The 25,089-nt window shown below is 35.0% G+C and overlaps 1 protein-coding gene across 1 annotated transcript in view; it reads left to right on the forward strand.

Annotated features, from left to right (window-relative positions):
* The first annotated feature begins 589 nt into the window (after nt 1-589).
* Nucleotides 590-25,089, forward strand: part of LOC123558407 (leucine-rich repeat-containing protein 74A-like) — a 48,422-nt gene continuing 23,922 nt past the window's right edge. Inside the window, exons 1-5 of the mRNA XM_053544605.1 lie at nt 590-848; nt 1,268-1,485; nt 1,794-1,901; nt 4,393-4,605; nt 5,080-5,161. Of these exons, the coding sequence (XP_053400580.1) occupies nt 590-848; nt 1,268-1,485; nt 1,794-1,901; nt 4,393-4,605; nt 5,080-5,161 (880 nt within the window). The remainder of the gene's footprint in view (nt 849-1,267; nt 1,486-1,793; nt 1,902-4,392; nt 4,606-5,079; nt 5,162-25,089) is intronic.

The following is a 25,089-nucleotide window of genomic DNA, read 5'->3' on the forward strand; positions in this document are numbered from 1 at the left end:
TTTGGATTTATTTTATCAATGATCCTATGTCGGGGAATATAAATCGTCTCCAACCAACAAGTATGATTCTGGCAATGCTAAAATCCTGGCTGACAGTGACTGTTCAATGATTAACAATCAAAACTTGCAGTTTTCATATATTGTAGTTGAAACATGTTACATGGAAACTGCGTAGATGCTGAAAAGAGCTTTGTCACGAGAAGCGTATCAATTTAAGTTGAGTGGTTTTTGAGCTTATTGATTTGCCAGACAACTTGGTAAGTGGCTTACTAGAGGTCTTAGTTGGTAAACAATCACATTGATGTGCGGAATTTTTCCGTCTTAGATTTTCCCATTGATTGTGTGTTCTATAAAATTGCTTTAGCTTCTTTGGTGCTTAACAATATTAACTGAAAAAAGAAAGCAATGAGTTGGGGTTTTTTTTTTTTCAATTTTTTAAGCGTTAATTCCTATCTTTTTCATGTACCGTGTAAACGTAAGTTTGAAACTGGAATATTCTAAAAAAAATTAAGAACAGAAAAACGCAGTACATTAGTACTTTTCGCGAATCACAATAGACTATGAAGATTTGAAAAGTGAAAATAATATAATGCAAAAACATATAATAGCCCGCTTAAGGTTGTTATCGGCTGAACAGAAGAGGGAGGCACTTCCGGAAAAGAATGTGCAGATAGAGAAATGGCTCAGCAAAGTGAACCAGCATTCAGAGCAGTGGGGACCTTCCACGCCCTCGAAGCTTTCTGATGCACGTGCCCGCAAACTAGCGGTGTTGGAACGCCAGGACAGCGGGCTAGAATCGGCTAGTGTCAGCGGCATTAGTTCCGCTACCCAAACATTTCTTCACTTAGGTAGGCAATTTATACAGTGTTAACGGTTAAATATTGCAACAGACGCTTGTAAAAATAAAGCAAATATTAAATAAATGATAGTAGTTAAAACATTTTACATATAAAAATGTATATGCTCTTTTGAAGATTGGCCTCTTATAGTGTATTACTAGATGATCCTACTACATCTGGTCAGTATTTTATAAATGTTAAATTAGGTCAAAATGCATTTAATTCGCAATATTTTCATCAAATACAGATGAATAAATATGGTACACCAGTCGCAACTCGCAAATAATCTAATGACTATTCCTTCTATAGAATTAAAAGATTTAATTTTGGATTTCTTTTCGTTTTTCTTGGTGTTCATGAACTTAAATGTAATTTAAAATAATGTCGAAATGAATATTTTAAAACATCTGTTTCATTTTATTCCGTAGATCGGAGATCTTGCCAGGACACGCCGGTACCATCTAGATCTAAATCTTTCTCGAGACTGGACCTGCCAGTTGCGGTACGGGTGTACCGGAAGTCTTGCCGTCGTCTCAGAATCCTGCCACTGCGCCGGGTACTGGGACAGTTTGGCCGTTCACGTATCATTCTAAGCGATTTATGTATGTCTCTGGACGATGTTAGGGCAACTTGTAGAGGTCTCATGGTATGTTACAATTTCCTACACGGAAACATTCTGATGTCAAATATATTTTAATGTCAGCTATTGTTTTTTTTTAATGTAAAGCCTTCTTTTCTTTACATCACCTGTCAGTAGATATAACACGTGGGTCTTCCTTGGGATGCTTAGGGCATAACGATTAGGTTTATGTTTGCATTTTGCAATATTAGACTATGCTGGTTCCCTTTCCAATCCGCTGTTAAGTAAGAGAAAATGCTACCGATCAGACGGCTAAGCCTACCCTGTATTCTCCATGTGCTGCTGTTTATTAAGTTGTTTCTTCTTTTTTTCAGCACGAAACGTCCGCTTCGTACCTAGATATTTCTGGAAATTCCCTTGGTGCCTGTGGTTGTGGGTATGTTCTACAAATGCTAGCGAGAAATCAGGATTTTAAGGAACTGGTATGACATGTGCTCTCTCATATATGCATTTGATTTCCCGTAGTCGGCACACGTTAATGATAGCACCTACTATGTAGATCTAACATTACTTAAAACGCTTTCTCTGTGAATTTGGAAAATTTGATCCCAGAAGATTTTCATACGGCATATGTTTATGAAATATGCAAAATAAATAAGAGTATTACAGTGGCATTTTTCCCTGTGCCAAATGAAGCTCGACTAGCTTTTATGAAATTGATTTTTCAGATTACTTTTATTCGGATATAAAGAAATTTGGTTGCCGTCGTCGAAACAGAATATCGAGTAACCGTTTATGTCGATACACTATTAAAAAAATATTCAAATTTAAATAAATCGACCAATTTTTCCAATGATCATGGTTAAAAAACGTTAACGTATGTGATGCTAACGTAAGTTAAAACGTTCAAGAGGTACAAACGTGGAATTCTGGAACTGCAATCTGTCCAGTAAACTTTGAGCGACTCTCCCATACCGAAATAACTGGATGGTATGGTGGCTGATTTAGGACATTTCACTATGTCGCGTTAAAGTTGGCGTGCGCGTAGCTTTTGTAGCACATTTTGCCGAGTGTCGTCCTGGTACGCGCGCAAACGCGCCATAACGGAATTTTGAAAGTTGTGTGTGTGGCTTTGGCGCGCACCATCGCGTCAGAAACGAAACTAACAACGTGACATAACGAAACATACTAGTAGATCGCAACATTTTATTTCGGCCTGGAGTGCGCGCCAAGGCGAGACAACGAAATATTTATTTTGTCCTTGCGCGCGTGCCAACATGCCAAAACGAAATCTTTGTATATGGAGCGCACGTGAACGCGGAGCAACGAAACATTTCAGTTCGTTTGGCGTGCACGAGAACGCGCCAACACGAATTTTTATTGACAGTGCCAAAGCCATCACGGAATAAAATGTTTCATTCTGTCACATTCGTTTTTTTCTCTGTTATCTGGCTTTGTTCGTTTCGTTTTGTCGCGTTGGCGCGCTCGCCAAAACGAACAGAAATGTTTAGTTGAGAAACGCATACTATTAAAGTGGAATTATGGGCATTTTTTCAAGTAAAAATCCAGCTGAAATAGCCGTGTGTGAAAAAAGGTCGAGGAAATTACAGCTTTAACCCAATATACCAAACTCTTCCTGTTACCAGTACGAAAAAATAACTTTCCAAATATGACTTTTCTTATTTTGACTTGGGCAGTCTTTTTAAGAAAAGTCAAACTGCACGCAGGAGTTGCTTCCCTTCAACTTCAGAAATCTCTACTTATAGGTAAGGGAGATCACTGCGTAGAAGATTGAAGAAAAGAACTATTATTTTATTAGTCCGATTTCTTTATCTATAAAGCACCAACGCGGCATCATCGTTAATTTAACATATTTAAATGCACAGCAGCTGAAAATTGCTTTTATAGAACATTCACCAAAAACACACTATGTGCAGTAAGATGCGCATAATGCCACTTTAAGAAAAGTCAAAAATGATTCTTATTCTAACATGACCAGCAAATAACCTACATACACATAGAAGAAAATCAATCAACGGTTATTTTGCCATAACCCATGCGCGTGCAAAGGATTGTACCGTATACCGCCAAACCCCGGCGTGCAATTCTTTTTATGAATGAAAGTCATGTAACGTTTACTAGCGTACAAATCGTGGTATCCGCGTACAACAGCAACAACAAAGTTTGGCTGCAAAATGGCATTAACAACTAATCTGTTGCGTACGGGAACAATCTGCGAGATTCGCAGTGGTTTTGGGGACTGGAGGGTAATTTATGAAAGGTTTGATGGCCATGTTACACAATATTTGCTGCAATCCTTTAAAAGCAATGGGAAAAATACATGGAGGAAATTTCAACAGCCAAATCCAGGTGCGCAGCACGATTGTAGTTCATGTCGTAAAAAGTAGTTACCATTTTTTCTAACACTGTTGTTTCAAGTATGTCGTGTTAAAATCGAAATAACAAGTTCCCTAGTGTGATTTATCGTAGAATAAGCCTTGGTTTTTCGTCATTATGCGAAACAATACTACGGCCTTCGTGATATATTCTTACGCTTAAGAACTCAAAACACGGGTTATTCTACGATAAACCACACTTGGCTTTGGAACTTATTATTTCTTAATGAATACACCTTTAGTTTAATAAATGTAGGGAAATTTTGAAAACAATGGTTGTTCACGACTTTGTAATCGACTTCAGCATATATGAAGACAATTTTATAACTGCGCGCAGCCATTTTTGTACGACGAACGACACGTGCACAATAAACAAGATGTAACGGCTCCATGCCGTTTCGTATTTTCGTATTTTGTTAAAAGTCAGAATTCTTCGGTGGTTATATTGCTCATGGAATTACATCTGGCTTTTCGTTCTTGTCGGGGAATACCGAAAGTCATTGAATATATCTCGTAATGAAATTGAAATTACCGTTTGTCATTAAGCGTCAAGGTTTTAAGTTAATTCCATTATCAGCATGTACATGTATGTTTTAAGCTGAGATTTCAAATTCTCTACGGAACATTTTTTGACACTGTTTTGCAGCGTCTTGCCGAGAACTGTCTAACAGGAGCAGGAATTTGGTCGGTGTTAAAGTACTTCCAGACATACAGAGTGATCACCGTACTGGATATTTCCGGTAACAGACTCACCGACCGGGACGGCATCGTTGTAGCTCAGATCATTAAGGTACGCTATAAATCACAACATCATTGCGAAAAACTGATTAAATTATATTCAAAGTCTTTTTCACAGTTTTAATTATCCCTACTTTCATAAGTAAATAAAATAAACAAAAACAAAAATGGAAATCCAAATTTCTGGTGAGCTACTTGTATCACGTGTGTAAAAAAAGAAACCTGTCATTTTCGATGTACCAAAAGACACTCTTGTGTGTGTAATGTCTCTTCTATCTGCCTCATGTGTACTAAGTGCACACTCAGTTTTGATTGTCTCTTCTGTATATCTGGTGCTTATGTACAAAGCGTGTATCTATCGTTTCTTATATGTCTTTTATCTTACAGTGCACCCTGGTGTGTTTAAAGCCACCTGTATGTGTCTCATGCATACACAGGGCACTGTTATGTGCCAACATTTTGAAGAAAAAAAAGTATCAAACAACGTCCGTTCTATATTTCATGTATCATATGTGTCTTTTCACAGATTAGTCCGCAACTTCGAGTATTACATGTACACCACAACGAGTTCAGAGATTTAGGTGGGAAAGCTATTGGCAGTGTAATAGGTAAATAACCATGTTTACTTATTATTCAGACCTGTGCAATTGTATGTATAATACTAATACATTACTTACAGTTCGATTACTAGGTCATACGTGTTTACACGTTTTCGCACCAAAATTTCTCCGCTTACAAAATGACCTTTCTACTGTTTGATTATGTTTTGTCTTATCTTGAGCTCACGTTTTTCTTATACTAGAAACACTAAAATATGGAAGCCGGAGTTAACAAAACGCAATCTTGAATGTTTACAAAACATGATGTTTACAAAAACGAACTGTACATGCAAGTGTATATGAAAGTCATATTACTCGGGTGCAAATGAATGCGAATGCCATATGCACATTATTACGTAGAATCGTGTAGGAAAGTCATATACCCATTACATGAGTGCAAATATATATGAAAGTCATTTACCAATTACTTAGGTGAAAGAATATAGGAAAGTAATTTACTTATCGCATAGTGCGGCAGTTTTCCTTTGATCTTTGCAGTATGTTAAACATGGTAACACACATTAATACTACAAAATCTGTGCTGATATTTTACAAAACTGTTCCGATATATATCGCAACACTTCTTCTCTACCGAGGTCCTATCGAGGGAGTATAATTTTTTCCTTTCAAAGAAAAGATGATTTTAGCTCCAATTTACAGTTCACAGAGAAAGAATAATCACAAAAACCTACATTTATAAAGTAAAAGAATCGCGAACGACAAGAAGAATAAAGTAAAAGAATAAATAAACTAGAATATTTCAAAAACTCGATTCAGAAATACATGAAATATATGAAATTCTGAGATTTCTCAAATGTTTCTTTTTCTTTGATTTTTTTTACAAACAAAACAACAAGTTTTACAATATGTTTGGCCAATGAAATGCAAAGATTTAAATCCAATGCAGACATCTGCTGGATACTTTTATCTGGGGAACACATTTTCTAAAACAGAAGTTTTAGTGTTTCAGACAGCGAGGCGCAGAAAGGGAATCAAAAGAGTAAAAATAATAATAAACAAATTTAAATGAAAATAATATATAAATTTTAATGATAAAACTATGCGATAAAACAGTTACAATATGTATAATGCTCGTGTGTTACATGGATATATCAGAGCTAGGGGTATATCTCGGTATTTTTCACTGCACATATCTGTCTCGGCCTACCAGTCTCGACGATATGTGCAGAGAAAAATACCCTCGATGTACCCCTAGCTCTGATATATCCTGGTAACACACTCTCACACATACTATAACTATTACATGTCATATACCCATGACTTAGGTGCTAGTGTGTATGAAAGTCATATATTTACTTCATGGGTGCAAATAAATATGAAAGTCATTTACCCATTACTTAGGTGCAAGAATATATGGAAGTCATATACCTATTACTTAGGTGCAAATAAACATGAATGTCATATACATCTTACTTATGAAAGTCATATACCTATTACAGTCTATTACTTATGTGCAAGAATATATGAAAGTTATCTAACAATTCGAAAGTTATCTAACAATGCAGGGTGATAGGAAAGTGATCAACAAAAGTCTTTGGACTTACCTCTTTATCCTGTTGATATATTATATTGTTGTAATGGAAATGTCAATATGGATGTCTGTAGTTGATATGAAAGTCATATATGCGTTTCTAAAGTGCATTTTGTTTATGAAAAATATGCGACCAAAAGTATATGAAAGTGATAAAAATGAAGTACAAATGAATACGAAAATCGCCTAAAAAGTCATATACCCAATTGTCTAGTTGCGAATATATATGGAAGTTATGATGCAAATAAAATAGTATATGAATGCCATATACCCATTACTTTAGTGACAATGTATATGAAAGTCATATACCCATTTTAGGAGTGAAACTATACAAAATCATTTACAAGGTTCAGATGTATGCGTGAGTCAAACATCCATTACTGAGGCACAAATGTATACATAAATCATACACTAGTGTCCAATTCATTGGTGCGAAATACTCCTTACCTGTCCAAAGGTGCTTAAAAATGTGCACATGTATGACAGATATCGTCCGAACACAAATGTGTGACAGACATGGTTATACAGATGTCTGCATTTCTATATCTGCGCTTCTACGGCCATGAAAATGTATGTGTTTGACACATGCTATCATATGGGTTAGCATACATATGATGCATGCAATTTGTACCGTTAAGGCGTTTTATTAAAAAAAATCTATTTTCAACAATCAATAGGTTTACTTAATATTTATTCATTTTCCTGTGTTTTTTCACCTTGGCCTATTATATGAGACTTATATATTGTCAATTATGAATGCAGTTAAATTCCAGAATATATACTCGACAAAAAAAGTTATGCAACAAAACATGTTTTATGCTTTAACTTATTTATTACTTAACGTACAAGTATAATTTATATATCAAATAAAATACAAGTCAATCTTAACAAAATACTGAAAACAGAATGAAAATTGAATTACCGGTTTCGGCAAATTTCATGTCACATAAGGTACCTGATCAAAAGTTGCAAAATTGCTGAGTGAATTTCAGTAGTGCGTGTATCCACCATTTTGCGCATTGCATTCAAGCAGACGACTCCTCATTGAAAACACAAGCTGGCGGATTTTCCGTTGTGGAATGAGAGCCCACTCGTATTGCAGAATGTTGGGCAGGTCGGCAAGTCTTGTCTGTCTTGTAATTCTTTTATTTACAGCACGCCCAAGAATGTCCCATAAGTGTTCGATGCATGCCAAATCTGGTGATATTGGTGGCCACTGTATCCGCTGAACTCCATGTTGGTTCAGAAAACTATCAACGATTCTGGCACGATGTGGTCTGGCATTGTCGTCCTGAAAAAAATGCAATATCACCAGAAAATCCACCAGCTTGTGTTTTCAATGAGGAGTCGTCTGCTTGAATGCAATGCGCAAAATGGTGGATACACGCACTATTGAAATTCACCCAGCAATTTTTGCAACTTTGATCAGGTACCCTATGTGACTTTGAACATGAAATTTGCCGAAACCGGTAATTCAATTTTCATTCTGTTTTCAGTATTTTGTTAAGATTGACTTGTAGTTTTATTTGATATATGAATTATACTTGTACGTTAAGTAATAAATAAGTTACAGCATAAAACATGTTTTGTTGCAGAACTTTTAATTAATATTAATAATGTCAGGGAAGAGATTCAAATTACCTATCTAAAGATGGGATTTCAATGAAAATGGCCGACCTCTGAGTGCGACCTTGACCTTTGAGCTAGAGGTCTTCTTATGGTGAACATTTGAGCCAAGTATTATAAAAATCCTTTGTTTAAATGCGTGGTTATAGACCTAATTTACCTTTGACTTTGTGTGACATTGATTTTTGAGCTGCGGGATATGTCTTGTATGAATCACGTAGTCTTGTTACTGGGAACATTTGTACCAATGGTAGGGTGACAATTGGGCCATTCAAGAAGTTGAACCCGGACCCAATTTTAACAAGGCAAGTTATATACCAAAATGTTTGTAAAGGTCTGAACTCTGAAGTTTTTCAGCCTGCCGGCATAAATTGGCATAAATGGTGGCGACCTGAGAAATCCAAGATGGCGTCCAAGGTGGCCGCCACAAATGTAATGATGACTATAATGTTTAAACACACCATCATGCCTACATTTTCATATGAATTTTAATTATTTTTCTTTTTAGTAGTTCACTACGATGAGTATCTTTTTAACATAAACTGCCTTAAATTATTAGGCAGATTTAAGATCATAAGGTCAAATAATCATAAAACTCAAATATCGGATAGATAAAAATATATATTTAGCATATGATTTCAGGACAATTTTCAAAAGTATTTATGCAAAAACATGTCCTTAAGTTCATTTTCAGTGTGCAGTACTCATAGTACCGTGAATGCTACTCAGTGAGCTGTACTCATGGTACCGTGAACACTACTCAGAGAGCAGAACTCACAGTACCGCGAATACTTCTCAATGATCAGTACTCACAGTGTCGTGAACACTTCTCAGTGAGCAGTAGGCCTACTCACATACCGTGAACAATACTCAGGGAGCAGTACTCACAGTACCGTAAATACTATTTAGTGAGCTGTACTCATGATAATGTGAACACTATTCAGTGAGCATTACTCTGACAGCGTCGTGAACACTACTCAGTGATCAGTAGTCTAAGTACCGTGAACACTACTAAGTGAGCAGTACTCACGGTAATGTGAACACTACTCAAAGCATCGTGAACACTACTCAGTGAGCAGTACTCACAATACCGTGAACACTATTCAGTGAGCAGAACTCACAGTTCCGTGATAACTACCCAGTGAGCAATATTCACAGTACAGTACCGTGAACACTACCCAGTATGTAGTACTCACAGTGCCGTGAACACTTCTAGATGATCAATGTTCTGTGAAAAGTACTCAGAGCTGTGATGACTCCACAGTGATCATTAGAAATGATCACTAAGAAATTGTAACCCCAGCACACTTAGAGTCCTTCCCACTGAACATTTTCTCACCACACTAAAAAGGGACACCGTTGTAAAAAAAAATGTGACCGTGCGACCACATACACGCATCACAGGACTGATGCCCCTTTCCCTGACGAAAAAGGGGCGACATTTTTGTCAACCTACCATATCCCCTTTTGGGATAGGTTATCAGTCAACTATTAAACAAGGGGTTTGAAGAAATAGTTTATATATGTCATCTTTTTTACATTTAAGCAGGGTAATAGTGTCAATTTGTTTTCAGTTTTGACATTTAATCCCGAATATGATTATATATCTTTTTGGAAAATATGACGATGATTATTTTTTCTGCTCCTGTAAAACTGATTTATTAGACTTTTAATTATTTCAATGACATCGTCGAAACGTATTAAAAACGTTTTATAATGTTCTATCAAGATGCATTTAAAGTTATGCGAAAATATACTCTATTTTTGTATGCAAATCTTTGCTTTAGGCAATATGCGCACAACAATTAAATAGCATTGAAAAACCTGTCTATGGATAATACGACATTATCCGTGTCCATGATGACAAATATAAATAAATGTACTAATATACAGAATTGAAAACAATTACCGTAAATGAACCAAATATGTAGCTATTCTGATGTTCTGACGTCATAATGGATAAAAAAACCCAAATATCCTTGAAGGAATACAAAACATAAAATAAAACTAGAAACTGACCACAAAATTTGTTTTTCATACCTGCATTACTTTAGGAAGAACATTAGACACATGTATCAATATGTATCAGCTTCTTCAAGTACTTTTCTGTTTTCTGCTTGTAATGCACATATACAGTCACATTAGAATGAGTACCTTTAACAACAGTTTTACTGTAAAACATCAATGTATCAGATAATCTTTTTGTGCCATTCTTTGAATTCTTTCAAAAGGATTTATAAGTTCTAATTCTCAAAACTACAAATAAGTGATAATGAATGGGTAAAATTTGTGTTTTTAGCAGGAATTTTATCTTTTGACATATTTTTTATCTTTAAATGTAACAATTTAAATGTTTTACAATTCATGAAAAGTGTGTTGCAATAATTCTATAAAACAAGTTTATTTCATCAAAAGTGAATGAAGAAAACCTTATTTAAAAAAAAAAAACAGCAGCTTTTTCGTTTTATGACCATGTTGGACGCCATCTTGGATTTCTCAGCTCGCCACCATATATGCCAAATTATGCCGGCACTTTCAGAATCTACAAACTTTTACGAACATTTCGGTATATGACATGCCTTGTTAAAAATGGGTCCGGCTTACCCCTAGAAATAGTGGACTTTCTTGGTCGAAGTCACCCTACCACAAGTACTGCCAAAATATATTGATAGTTTGGCAGAGTTGTTTCCTTGGTGCTCACGCTAGGATTTATGTTAATGGCTGCAGAGATTCTGACTTGTATAATGTACCATGACGAAAAATTTCCAGGATTTGAAAATTAGTCTGTAAAGAGGAAGTTTTGTACCTGGCTGGTTGGAAGTGTACCTCTAGCTTGAATGCCAACTAAAAGATTATGCCAAACGCATGTTATGGGACCTGTATCTCCATTCTTTTATCAACTGTGAGTCGGCGGTCTTACATTGAAAACTATTTAGAGCGGCATCTTGAAAAAAAATCAATTGTCTTTCCTCTACACAAAAATAACTGTTATTTATAGAGTGTAACTCCGTACAACGGAAGAGCATAAGTGCCAGGTGTATGTTATTTATTAACTCGAAATTTCGAGTTACTAACTCGCAATTTCGAGTTACGTATCTCGAAATTTCGAATTGCTAAGTCGAAATTTCGTGTTAGTAACTCGAAATTTCGAGATTCGTAATTCGAAGTTTCGAGATATTAACTCGAATTTTCGAATTAATAAGTAACATAGGGGAGACCGGGGCTAGTTGGTACACTTTTTAGATTTTTTGGTGTACGTTCTAAACTAATACACCAGTTTCGGATTCGATACTATTTTCAGAAAGCTCACTCTACCGACCATCAAATAAATGCTGTGGTTCCCCAAAGGGAAGTATTCAACAGCTTGAAAGGTTCGGTTGAATCAGCCAGGTCGAATGTAACAACTTACCCCGCCATCGGGGCAAGTTGTTACATAGATTGGGGCAAGTTGTTACAAACTGTACTTCGTCATAAAAATAACAAAATTGCTAATTTATTTTGCTTTTAACTTTATAAACTTCAAAAACTTTCAACGCAGCAACAAAGAACATCATTCTGCATACTTCAGTAAACCTAAATACTAGTTTCAAACACAGCATTTTTTTTTAAATATTAATAGTATCCTTAAAATGTTCTGTCTATTTAAACTTACATTCAAGTTTCAAAGACACTCACTTATTCAAAAGTCTATAGTATCCTTGAAATTTTCTAATTGTAAAATCATAACAATGTAGCTTCAAATAAGAACACATAACATGACAACATAATCGCATAAATGGTTTGCAAGTACGACTCGACTTGCTGTGCTGACTTGGCTTTCAAGTGCTTCCGTACTGTACCCCCACAAGCTAAGTCGTTGTCGTTCACGGTCGCATCTGGACAAGGCTGAGGGCGATCTGTTACATAGGAAGCGCCAAACTATGTCTCCTCAAAAGTGTCTTCATTGAAAGGGTGAATTCCTGTAACCTGAATAAAAAAGCGTTAAATGTTTATGAAATCATCCTTATTTTTTCATAGACTTATCTGCATTGTTATGATAACGCTGAAAGCGTAATTGAAACAAATAGCTTATAAATCTAGATCTAAAAAATTTTGTTTAGAAACTGAATATTTCTGATCTTGCAAATTCACATACATTAGTTTTTCATTGTTAGTAAAATAAAAAATATTTTGATTAATAATTGTAAAGAGGCATGATCTAGTATACAATAAAAGATATCGTGTGGTGTTGAGGACCCGTTTGTGTTTCGTATATAATCTCTCACATCTGAAAAACAAGATAGATCTAGATGATTATATAAGATGATGTTATGATATAGATCTATCTAGATTTATAAACGTGTATTCTATAACGATGGGTATAGATCTATAAATATGTTGAGGTCATTTTTTTCATACTTGAAATTAATACAGAGTATTTCAGCTTTCCTACCCATTAAACCTACGAGATCTAGCCTATTCTGAAATTCACCAGATGTAAAATGACGCTTAAACCAAATAGTGGTTGTCTACATGCAAAATTATAACCAGTTTTGCACAAAAGTAACTCACAAATTGAAACAAAATATTGTTGGTACACTGTAAAAACGTGCCCCGTGGTGTGTGTACCAACTTGCCCCATCCCTACCTCGTGTGACATAAACCAAGCTGGACAATTCAGATGTTATATTTTACTGTTTTGAACTCAAGAAATTGTACTCATTATATGGTGCAAAGGTTTCATTCTGATTCGGAGCAATATATTTCAATTATTGAATAAATGAGAATTTTTTTCGGAAAAATTAGGAAAATTGCTTTTGAGGCTAAAATTTGACTTTAGTGTAATTTTTTCAAAAATACCTTTCTCTTGGTCTTCAGGCTTCCGGAAAAAATGGCGGTATTGAAATCCTGTAGATTCTAGAAATCGATGACTTTATAAACTACGTCATCTTTTCAAAACAAGCGCTGTAACAACCTGCCCCGTGTATCAACTAGCCCCAGTCTCCCCTACACCTGGTACTAATGCTCTTCCGTACTTTCGTATGTAAAATTGTTAGTCGAGTTAATGTAAATACCATCAGGTCGTCTATAAATTGAAACACTTTTGGATATGTCACGCCGTTTTTGAATCGAAACAACTGCTGTGCCATTAATAATAGAATTTAATTTAAGAATTATTGTAAAAGGCAAGGAATGTTTGACGATAAGTTACTTTTATATGAAAGTCATCATTAAGCCTTTCATAACGCTGAAAAAAATTTAAAATCGGACCACTATTTAAAAAGATATGGCAGTTTAAAATTTAAGAAAATGGCTGATCTTGGAGGCATCCATTTTAGAGTGTTGATGACATCATTTACACGCTGTTGAATTCTTTATTCAGCAAATAACCATTTTATATGTTTCTTGAGTGTAAGATGTAAAACATGGTAATTTCTTTCACTATAGCTAAAAGTAGAGAAATTATTTGACAGAAAGAAGTAAATACAGTTCAAATATGTATCTAGAAGTTTAATAAATCCGCCATTTTGTCTTTGTTGCCATGGAAACAAGATGGCCGCCATTTTTTATCAAATATTTAAATGGTCATAACTTTCTCATTTTTAAGCCGATTTTGAAAATTCTTTCACTTCTTTAAATGATTTAAGAAATCCTAGCAGACGGAATCAACATAAGAACAACATTGCCTTTCCCTCAGGTTGTGAAGTAGACGAAGTGGTTTATAATAATCTACTCTAAAATTCTAGTGGATACATTAAAATGCACTGGCCAATGCATTCGAAAACGCAATCATTTATCGGACAGATCTCCATTTATATATGACACTGGTCAGTATTATTTGTAAACAGTATTGGTTGAGCTTAAAGACTATTTAAAAGCGATTTATTAACATGAATGGCCATGTCTATTAAGACCCATGGTTGAGTTTATTTATTCTGCCGATTAAGTTAAAGCAAGGCCAAACTGCTTAAACCAGAACGAAGACAATAAAACGCTTTAAAGAAGTACGAAGGGACAATATTATTCATTTATTAGTTTTACGTGTTTTATACTAGAATAGCGCTTACGCAATTCAATTCCTGTTATAGCATAGAATCCCTGTGGATACGTCGGTACCTTTGCCCTACCAAGCTCGGGCACTAACCAATCATAACACGAAAAAAAAAACAACATGCGTTTTCCCTACATTTGACTTAAATAAAAGGGAGTAAGAACTATACATAGCTAAACTTTTTCATCACAAGTTATTTGTTAAAATGTTTTGCGCTTCTTAAAATTATGAAAGTGTTGTTGGGTCTGAAACATCCCATTTACATTTCTGAGGATGTGTTCATTCTCAGCTGCCTAGAAGCACGAACATTTTCATTAACTTTTCTTTGCTTTTATACTGATACTGGTAAACATTATAACAGTTTGATTACTCCGGGACCTATACTCGTCAACTCTTCATGTCTGAAACTTGAACCTGGATTTAGGAGCTGCAAATTTTCGGTTGGCCATAAATTTGTCTCTAACATTTTCATACTGTTGAAATTTTGCTTAGAATTTCGCTGAGTCATCATTAGGTGTAAAGTGAAGGCCGCGCTAGGTTTTCTGCAAAATTTCCATCCAATCTATGTATATTTGACACAGAAAATGAGCATACACATGATACAGTATTCTAAAATCTTAGTTTCAGACTTTACACGTCCATGAATGGAAATTGGTCCAGTATACTCTCCGTTACTTCACGTATACATGTATAGTAACAGGTATATGCAAATATTTGTGAAAAATATTATGCAGCACATGGGTTACTAATTGTTCGTATTGACCGCATTATTTTATGAAAGAAAGACGGTCATATAAACATTGTTGCCGGTTGCTATAGACGTGGTCAGTAGATATAAATACAGCTGGCCACTGACACGTACCGGTCAGTTTTTCTACGTTTAGTCAAATCCGACGTGCCAGGAGATTACTAAAAGGTAAAGATGTTTAAAATTATTTTTCTCTCCCTTGTATAAATGTATTCAATGCAATGCATGCATAGTATTTAATTTAATGCAGGACTCGCATAGTGCTGAATGTAATGCAGTGCATGCGTAGTACTTAATTTAATGCAGTGCATGCGTAGTACTTTTAAATTTAATACATAGTACTTAATTTAATGCAGTGCATGCGTAGTACTTTTAAATTTAATACATAGTACTTAATTTAATGCAGTGCATGTAGAGTACTAAATTTAATACATAGTACTTAATTTAATGCAGTGCATGTAGAGTACAAAATTTAATACATAGTACTTAATTTAATGCAGTGCATGTAAAGTACTAAATTTAATGTATAGTACTTAATTTAATGCAGTGCATGTAGAGTACTAAATTTAGTGTATAGTACATATTCCTCTCGTTGATTAGGTGATGTTTGCTGGTATGAGACCTTAATAGCAAGCTGTTGAGCGTTTTTGGAAATACACGAACTTACTGTCTGCTCTCGCTTTCTTTGACAATATAGAACGTATATTTATAAATGTCTATTTTGAAATGTACGCATGAAATTTTTTTTTATAGATGCATGATAAGCAAAGCTGCAAAAATTTGAATATATACATTTCGAGACTTGAATTTTGTTTTTGCTTTGTATATCTAGACAGTATGTGTTGTACTTCGGGCTATTCTAATTTTGTATTTGTTACAATTATGCCCCTTTTTCTTTTCAAAAGATACGACATCAGAGCTAAAAGGGACTTTGCTGAGATATTAAAAGCGAAATGAAAAGTTTAGAAAAAGTACTTTTTAACTAGATAAATTATCTAGTCGGTAGTCAGCTTAAGAATGGCCAGTTGCTGTAGAAATTCTCAGTCAAAATAACATTTTTTCGTTCATATTAACTAATATGGTCAGTCTTTATAAGCACGATTTAAAATAGCATGTTTTTTGGAAGACATGCTAGGTATAAATCCGACTGTTTGGTTGGGCATTTCTTTGCTATTTCTTACATTCCACCAAGTAATAATACAATTTGCATGGAAATAATATATCTGTGGCTTTTTAAAGAATTTACCAGATTAATATACATTAATGACTTTGTGAAAGCCCATACAAAATTAACACGTTAATTCTTAGTACTAAGTAGGCATAGATCTAATTTACTACAAATTATTCTGTTTAAAAAATATAGCACAGTTATTTGTCTGTATTTGTCTGTATCGAAATGGTTAATATATATATATATATATTTGCCTTCTAGGGTTATATACAGAAAATGAAAATGAAATAAAAAGTCACTGATAATATACATTAATGTTAAGCCTTTAGTACTTGAAACAAGATAACATTTTGTCAGTTTCTTTCGTGTCAAGGTAGGACGTATGTATAAAAGATGCGAATAGATGCTGACCATTTATAAAATGCTGATGTTTTGTTTATTCCAGATGGCTTGCCCTGCATGTAAGAATGGCGGTTCTTGTTTTAAGTGCGACAAATGTGGCGCTTTACAGTGCAAGAATAAATCGTGCAAGAACTTTAGTCCTAAGGCAGCCAGCGGTTGTGCAAGTTGTGGCAAGTCTGGGGGCCAGAAATCTGTATAGATAATAACTCCTGTACGTATAAAGGTATGTTTTGTTTATTTCCTTAGAAATGATGACATGAAAACATGGTCTGAGAAAGTATTTGGTGAATAAATTATGAATGCCTTTAGAGTGTACGTACTTGAAACTTCAGTTGATCTTTTATCAGTGTTAAACAATGAGACACATTGTTGTGTTTACATAAAAGCGGCATAATTACAGTACAAAATCAAATATAAGCGTTTAATAAACTCATTTGAAACTATGAAACACTCTTAAAACAATAAAACTTCTTGATTAAGATGTGAAAATGAAAGCAGTATGGATGTTCATGCACAAGTAAACTTAAAAACCAAACTTAAACAAACAACAACAATCTACCCCACAACGAAATTGAGAAGAAACGCACATAGTTTTACATATTACAGTTATATCAGCACATAATCATGAGAATTTGTCCGTGTCTTAGAAATGAAGAATTTCAAATGGCGACATTATTGGTTTTGTTTCTTTTTGTAGACTGTCCGGAGAATGGAACAAACACGACAGACATCATCCATCGTTTCGTAGCTAAAATAGAATTGTGTCAGTCATGTATTTTTCTTTATATGAATCATAAATATTTTCATTGAGAGCTTAGACTCTGTGTTTAGTTCATTGCCATATATTTTCGCATTTGTCCAATAAATACTTCTCTCCTTAATCCTTATTTGTTTTTACTCCAAACCAAAGATCAAACAAGAAAAAAGACATTCTTCGCCCCTTACCCCACCCCACAAAAAATAAAACCCTACAGACTATATACTAGCGGAAAAAAGAAACTGTGCATGTGTAAAATGTTCATGTATCGCTCAATTTTATAAATTAAAGCTTGAAACTTTACACAGGTAAGCTGTGTATCCCTCTCGGTCATTTACACTGGTCAGTGCATGAGTTGCACGGGTATTTTGTCTGTCTGGCCAATGTTGTTTTTTTTTTGCGATTTCTTATATACCTCCTAAGTTATAGCATATTATACCCATGCACAGTTTCTTTTTTCCGCTAGTATATGTACGAGTGTTTATGAATGACTGACATTAGGGGGCAAGGGACAGTAAGTTTGAAAACTCCACAACTCTGCGCTGATACCAGTGCGAAAAAAATCATAAAAAATCCAATTTCGACAAATTCAAGGCAATTGTTGAGCGAATGTCTCGCATAGACATAACACTTCATTATGTGACATTTTCAGTCTGCCGATTATGTTGCTTCTGTGATAAAAACGAGTAAAACGCAGGTTTCAGGACACTAAATTTTTAGACAAAAATGGCCCAAAATGCTCTCCTTGCGCGACCTGTACCGTATTATCTGCAAACGAATGACCTAAAACACATGCATATTTTTAAAGCATGTGGCCAGACGAAAATAATGGTGGGAAGAAAAGTATCACATAACCGTTTACTTTTCCGCAAATTTGAGCTGAAGCTGGAGGATGGAGGATGTTTCCAATTCGTCTGACTTCCGTTACCTCAGGTAAAGTTTTAGACCCCGGCCGTCTACATGGAGCTAGGAAAATCGATACATGCACATATTTATTTTACACAATAATCACTCGTACGCAGGAATCCTTAGTTCTATAAACATCATAAATAACCAGTTGAATATATATGCCTGTAAAGTACCTATGTCTATTTTATTTAAAAAACGTACCCGGGCCAAATGCGAAACTGGCCCCTGCCACTTTAACGCAAAATATATAGACAAAGTAAAGGGAAGAAAATAATAAAGGAACACCGCCTTTGAACGATATATGACAAAAACACCATTGAAATAATGTAGTGGATAAAAAAAAACCAAACATTCAGTCAATTTACAATATACTTATATTCCAACGTTTCGGCTACATGCCTCCTTCAGGGCATTGGAAACTCAAAACCGGTTAATGGTGCGCACAAAACAGCCCGCGTTTCCCCCAGCATGTTTTAAAGTAACAGGAAAGTCTATGAAATAAAATTTATCCCCGACAGGAGAACCTCTAGCAATGTCAGCAGAAGGCACGAGATCAAAGTGCAGACCACAAAAGCGCTCAAGTAAAAATTAAAACAACATGACTTTGAAATAAAAAATTGAAATATTGAAATCGTTTCTCTTTTGGAATATATATACAAGAGGCTTTGAAGAAAGGTGTCTGTGTTTGGAAGTGTAATTGTTGCTCTTTATAACAGGCTTATTGACCATCCATAGCCTATTCATTTGAAAACATAAAACAACTTTTTCTCAGCTATTTTATTTTCACAAAAAAATATGTAACTATTGTGGTATGACCAAATTTGGAGAAATAAAGATGCCAATATGTTGAGGAATATAACTTTAACACTTCACATTACTCTAAAACTCATTCCATTTAAACATTTTTTGTAAAGGAACAAAGCCAAAAATAATCCATTCATTGGGTTGAAGAATTAACAAGTCGAGAGTGTCCTTCTTTCACATATTGCACGATTTGCGTGCTATTATAAAATTGCGGAGTTATTGTCCTCTTTAAGGCAAAGACAATTCGTCGATTTGTGTCTCTGAACTACACAAACTAATACGCCGATACTTCAAAAAGAAATATTACTGATAACTACGGCGTTCCGTGTGGACCGTCGTTGTTTCTTCAGCTCCACATGCAATGTGTTGACGCGAGAACGTGATGTAATGGAACGAAATCACAATACGAGGCACGAACGTACGATGCGAGGGCGCTATACATGTGTTTAATATTTCACTTTTGCACCGTGTTCTCGTGCCATCTCCGTTTCAAACTAATAGGACGAGGCAATAGGCTATCCTTAGGACGGCCAGGCACATATTAATACAATCTCGCCAGGCATATATATGTTTTTGACAACACAGAAAATGACGTCACTCGACCATCAGCTATTTCCGAAAGTAAAGAAAATGAAAGTAGAAATGCTAAACTTGAAAACGAAAGCCGTGTTTTGATTCGTAGATATAGGCAGGGGTCACGCGCAGGGGTCACCCCATCTAAATGTATGTATTTTTTTTTTTTTGGTATTGGCTATTGGGGAGTCAATTTTCAGCATCTTCTAACGAATTGAAATTACCTGGGCTTTAGTATGGCATGTCAGCTTTTCATCTACGAAAAGATATTTGAGTCGGGATAAACACAAATCCCACAGGGGTCCGAAACGGACCAAGGGTACATTGATAATTTTGGAACTTCATCAAATCGCTGAAAAGGTCGTTTTTGATGTTGTCTGAGAGTGTCAGTTTATGCCTCGGATGTAAGATATAACCGTATTTGAGAGCTGCAGACCTAGACATTTCAGAAATATTTTCAAAATAAATTTCATGTAATAAATGTTGATTCAACGGAAGCGTGAAAGGGCCATCAGACGCTGATACGTTTTATTACGTTATTGCTGCGGAAAGGACATGATTGAACGATAGTACAACATCATATCACACATGATATTCTTGCATGCTATGTTTGCATGGTCGCGCCATCATATTTTTTTTTTAAAAAGACATGCACAATAGAGAATATACGAGTTTTTTTAAAACGGGAATTAAGAATAAAAAAATTTCAAAATTATACTTTACACTGTGTTTCCAAATATAATGTAATTATTTACAAACTTTGAGCAGCCTCATGGAAAAGAGGATGTTTTTAAATTATTAAATCGTACCAGTTTAAAATTATTTTGTATGTTTGTGTATATATCATTCTGGCAGATATTACACTTTAACATTCATACTAGAGAGATGCCTCATTTATTGCACAATACCAAAATTGAATATTTGAACCAACAAAGGCAGTATCCGGGGTATAATCAATATATACGCGGGTGTTATTTAATATTTCTGTACATTTTTGAAGCGAAAGAACATGTTTCAAACTTTAACAAAAGAGTGATGGGACATGGTACTCCCTCAACTATCGAACAACAAAACAAGGACTAAGAGATGGCTTACTAAAATATTCAGATCTCAGTACAACCCCTCCAGAGCGGCCCTCTCTTAAGCAAAAACCTCTCTATAACAACATCATCAGAATTTCCCTGAGCTGAAATATACTAGAAAATTTACCTCTCTAGAACAACAACCTCTACAGTCAATATTTGTATCTACCAAAGAGTGTTGCTCTACAGAGGTTGCACTGTATATCTATTGTAATATTTCAAGTCCGTGGAGTGTGTGCGTTTTGACGTGAAGTTAGAACGTAACGATTTTATCTTTTCAGATTACTGCAACTGCCAAAGTAAAAGGAACTATATTTGAAGCTGTAAATATAGAATATATACATCGCGGTTTCGGTATTATATACATCGTTGTATTTTTTTGTTAAAAATTATATATGGTAAATATGTTTTTTAAAGTGTTAATTAATGTTGTGGAAATATCTAGAAAACATTGAGGAATTAATAAGAATTAGATCTTTGTTTAATGTTACAAATGAACATGTATTTTTCCTGATTGGATGCACTTTCTGTTTTCTATTGATCTAATAATAAAGTGAGTGTCACAAATTGACATACGGGCCTTATTTTATCTGTAGTGTAAATGCAGGTATTGCATCATCTTTTTGTAAATTTTTGAGTTATTGAGGTAAATGTCAGATTTCACGCATAAAATACCTCTCATGTTTTTCTGTATTTCATAACTTAAATTTCCATGTAAATTTCATTAAATTCTGTTCAGTAATAAGAAAGTTGATATTTTGTAAACTTCAGTAATTTATGTTTTTATCCCCAAAACCACTATAATGGGCCTCAAATTGTCAATTTAAATCCGCGCCAAAGTAGTTAGATTCCCCGGCTATATCGTGAATCCCGTGGAAACACAAATAGTCGGAGTCCACGGCTTAGCCGTGAATCCCATGAAATTTAGTATTTGGCGGGACATTATCCTTTAAATAGACTGGACTAGATATGCCTTGGGCACACCACCTTCCGACTTTATAGACGAATCTATGTCTGAATTATTTTCTTGCTAGAAATTTATGCTCGATCGAGGTAAGAAATTTATTTGTTAGATTTTTGTATGATTTTTACATTACGATTTTTATTTGGTAAATTTTTGTGCATTCTACAGAATTCTGTAACATTTACTTTTCGGCATATGATTTTGGCCAGTTTCGGTATGTCAGGATAATTTATTAAATTTTTCAGACTTTTGTAAATTATTTGGAAAGAGGAATCTAAAATGTTTCATTTATATAAGATGTTAAATTTGTACTGAAATTTGTATCGTGATAATTGTAAAGCACTGTTTCAAAAACTTATGTCAAACATTTCGTTATTATGGAACGCCATTACTGCATTGTATTGTTATGTATAAATTTATATGGCAAGTCTAGTACCATGTATATATTATTGTAATATGAAATTGTGTGACAGTCTATTGCATACACATACAATGTCCGTTTTGTTGTATGGCATTAGATATTATATGGATGCCAACTATCATATAACGTTTGATTTACATTGAATTTTGTTAATGTTAATTTGTAGTTGTAAATAATAGCTGCAGTTTATCATGTCCGTATCTATAATGTTTCATCATATACTTTTCATATCATTTCATACTTTAACTTTAGTCTTTTAAGTAAGTAATCTTTGTAATAATGGAAGTAATAAGTGACGTATTTTAATCATGTGACGTTTGAACTTAGTAGCACATATGTTTTGTATAAGTAGCACGTATTATTTATGGGAGCCTACGGAGGTATGGTGTACCCAAAGGAGCAGTTTTATGCCCTGACTTATTTGTTTTGCTATGGTGCTTACCATATGTTATATATTTTAGCTTCTTCCGCCAGACGATTTTTCCTGGTGATGCCATAACCCGGAAGTACAATGCCCGAGGTTCACTTGTCTTCACTCGCCTGGATGTGATATTCCCAGCGCAGAGCTTTCGTCCCATGGTTGTGCCGTAAACCGCAAAGACGGTGATTTTTGTTATCCTCTGAAGTCAGCTCAGGGATGCAATCACCTACCACCATAGGGAGCCAACACGGAATCAACGTATTCACGGTTTAAAGGGACTGAATTCAGAAAGCTACGTTATGTTTGTGCTACTTAAAGTTCACAATTACATTAAAGACCTGTGTCACGTCAGATTAGAATGGACTATAAGAACTTTTGTATCTAGAGATACTGAACTTTCTTTTTTTTCTTTCTTATAATCAGTTTTTTTTTCTTTTCATATCTATTCATTGTTAATAATCATCTTATGTAAATAAATTTGTAAATATTGTAAAGGGTGTTGATTTGTTTTGATGGTTACTGTCGCCGGTACGGCCTTTCCTGTCACAGTGAGTATACCTATTTTTCATGTTGTTACTGATAAATGGTGTTAAATTGATTACTAACATTTCTGAATACTCTATAGCAAGAACGTATTTGCTAAAGTCACAGTGTCTTATTATTTTATTTATTTATTTATTTATTTATTTTGAATTTTCAGTTTTCACTTCAGTGAGGGTTATTAAAAGTCCTAGAGGGTTATTAAAAGTCCCAGAATGATTGATATTATTGTGATAGGCTCCGACTTTGGAAAAAAAATATCCAGAATGAAAATTTTAATCGTAACATCGAGGAATGTAATATTTACACTTCACGTAACACGGAAAGTCGTTAAATCAAAACAATTATTCTGTTCAATGGCTCTCGTATTTGTTTTTAATATCAGCATAGTTTACGTGTGATGTTTTATAATCAAGAAGTGGGATATTTTGGAGACAGAAAAAAACAAACACAACCAGAGACAGACGTTTGAACACACAGGGTAAATATCATTATCATATACAATGAATTATCATTTTAATTAATATAAAGCACTGTTAATTAGTTATAACAGCTAAATAAAGCCACATACAGGTACAGTTGTATTTTATAAACAACTATAAATATTAAAAGTATTTTATGCGTGATAATCAGTGTTGTGGAAAATATCTGGCACAAATGATTTTAGTATGGAATATACCTGTATTTCAGTAAATGTGTTTAATTTATATTCTTTTTTGTTGGGTTTATTGTCTCACGACACAATTATAGGTCATACAGCGATTTTCCAGCTTTGGTGGTGGAAGAAGACCCCAGGTGCCCCTCCGTTCATTATTTGAGCCGTGCCATGGGAAAACCAACATAGTGGCTTTGCGACCAGCATGGATCCAGACCAGCCTGCGCATCCGCGCAGTCTGGTCAGGATCCATGCTGTTCGCTAACAGTTTCTCTAATTCCAATATGCTTTGAAAGCGAACAGCATGGATCCTGACCAGACTGCGCGGATGCCCAGGCTGGTCTGGATCCATGCTGGTCGCAAAGCCACTATGTTGGTTTTATCATGGCACGGCTCATTTCATCTTGGGCGGGCACCTGGGTAGAACCACTGACCTTCCGTAAGCAAACTAGATGGCTTCGTCACATGAAGAATTCATTCTTCGAATGAGGCTCGAACCCACATCGGTTAATCTGTATTCATATGTCATGTAAAACAAAATAACATACCTCTTTAACCCTTATCATGCTGGACACGACTGATTCTGCCTTTGCGACCAGTATAGATCATGATCAGCCTGCACATCCGTGCAGTCTGGTCATGGTCTGCACTGTTCGCCATTCAGTCAGTATATTTTGGTAAGCACCCCTTTTGATAGTTAATGGTACTGTCCAAATTGAAAGATGGACAAGTTCATTATAGAAATTTAGCAGGGTAAGGGTTAAATGACTGAAACATATTCTATATATAAACATATATTTTCAGATGTCTTGCCCAGTTTGTAAAAATGGGGGTTGCTGTTTCCAGTGCGACAAATGTGGTGTGAAGCAGTGCAAGAACAAATCCTGCAACTATATAATCCAGCTGCTGCCAGCAAGTGTGCCAGTTGTGGAAAATCTGGTGGACAAAAGAAAGTCTAATAATGCGTTGAAATCTGTTACAAGTGACTGCGTTGAAATCTGTTATAATTGACACAGTGGGCAGTACATATATTCTCTAACAGTCTATAACCTGAACTCTCGCAGCAGCTTAACTGGTATATTTTGCACAAGACGTAGCTTAAAATTATACAATGCAATGGTCGTATGACTTTCACCTGTATTGCTTCTAGACTCGGGCACAACGCTGCAACATTTGATCAAATTAGAATTTCACACAAAAATGTTTGTCTTGATGAGGGGTAGTTAACACTGAAAACTGAAAAAACTAATGCGAACTATGGTGATGTAATCATTTTCTCGG

This window comes from Mercenaria mercenaria, chromosome 5 (genome assembly GCF_021730395.1).
Source record: "Mercenaria mercenaria strain notata chromosome 5, MADL_Memer_1, whole genome shotgun sequence".
Classification (NCBI taxonomy): Eukaryota; Metazoa; Mollusca; class Bivalvia; order Venerida; family Veneridae; genus Mercenaria; species Mercenaria mercenaria.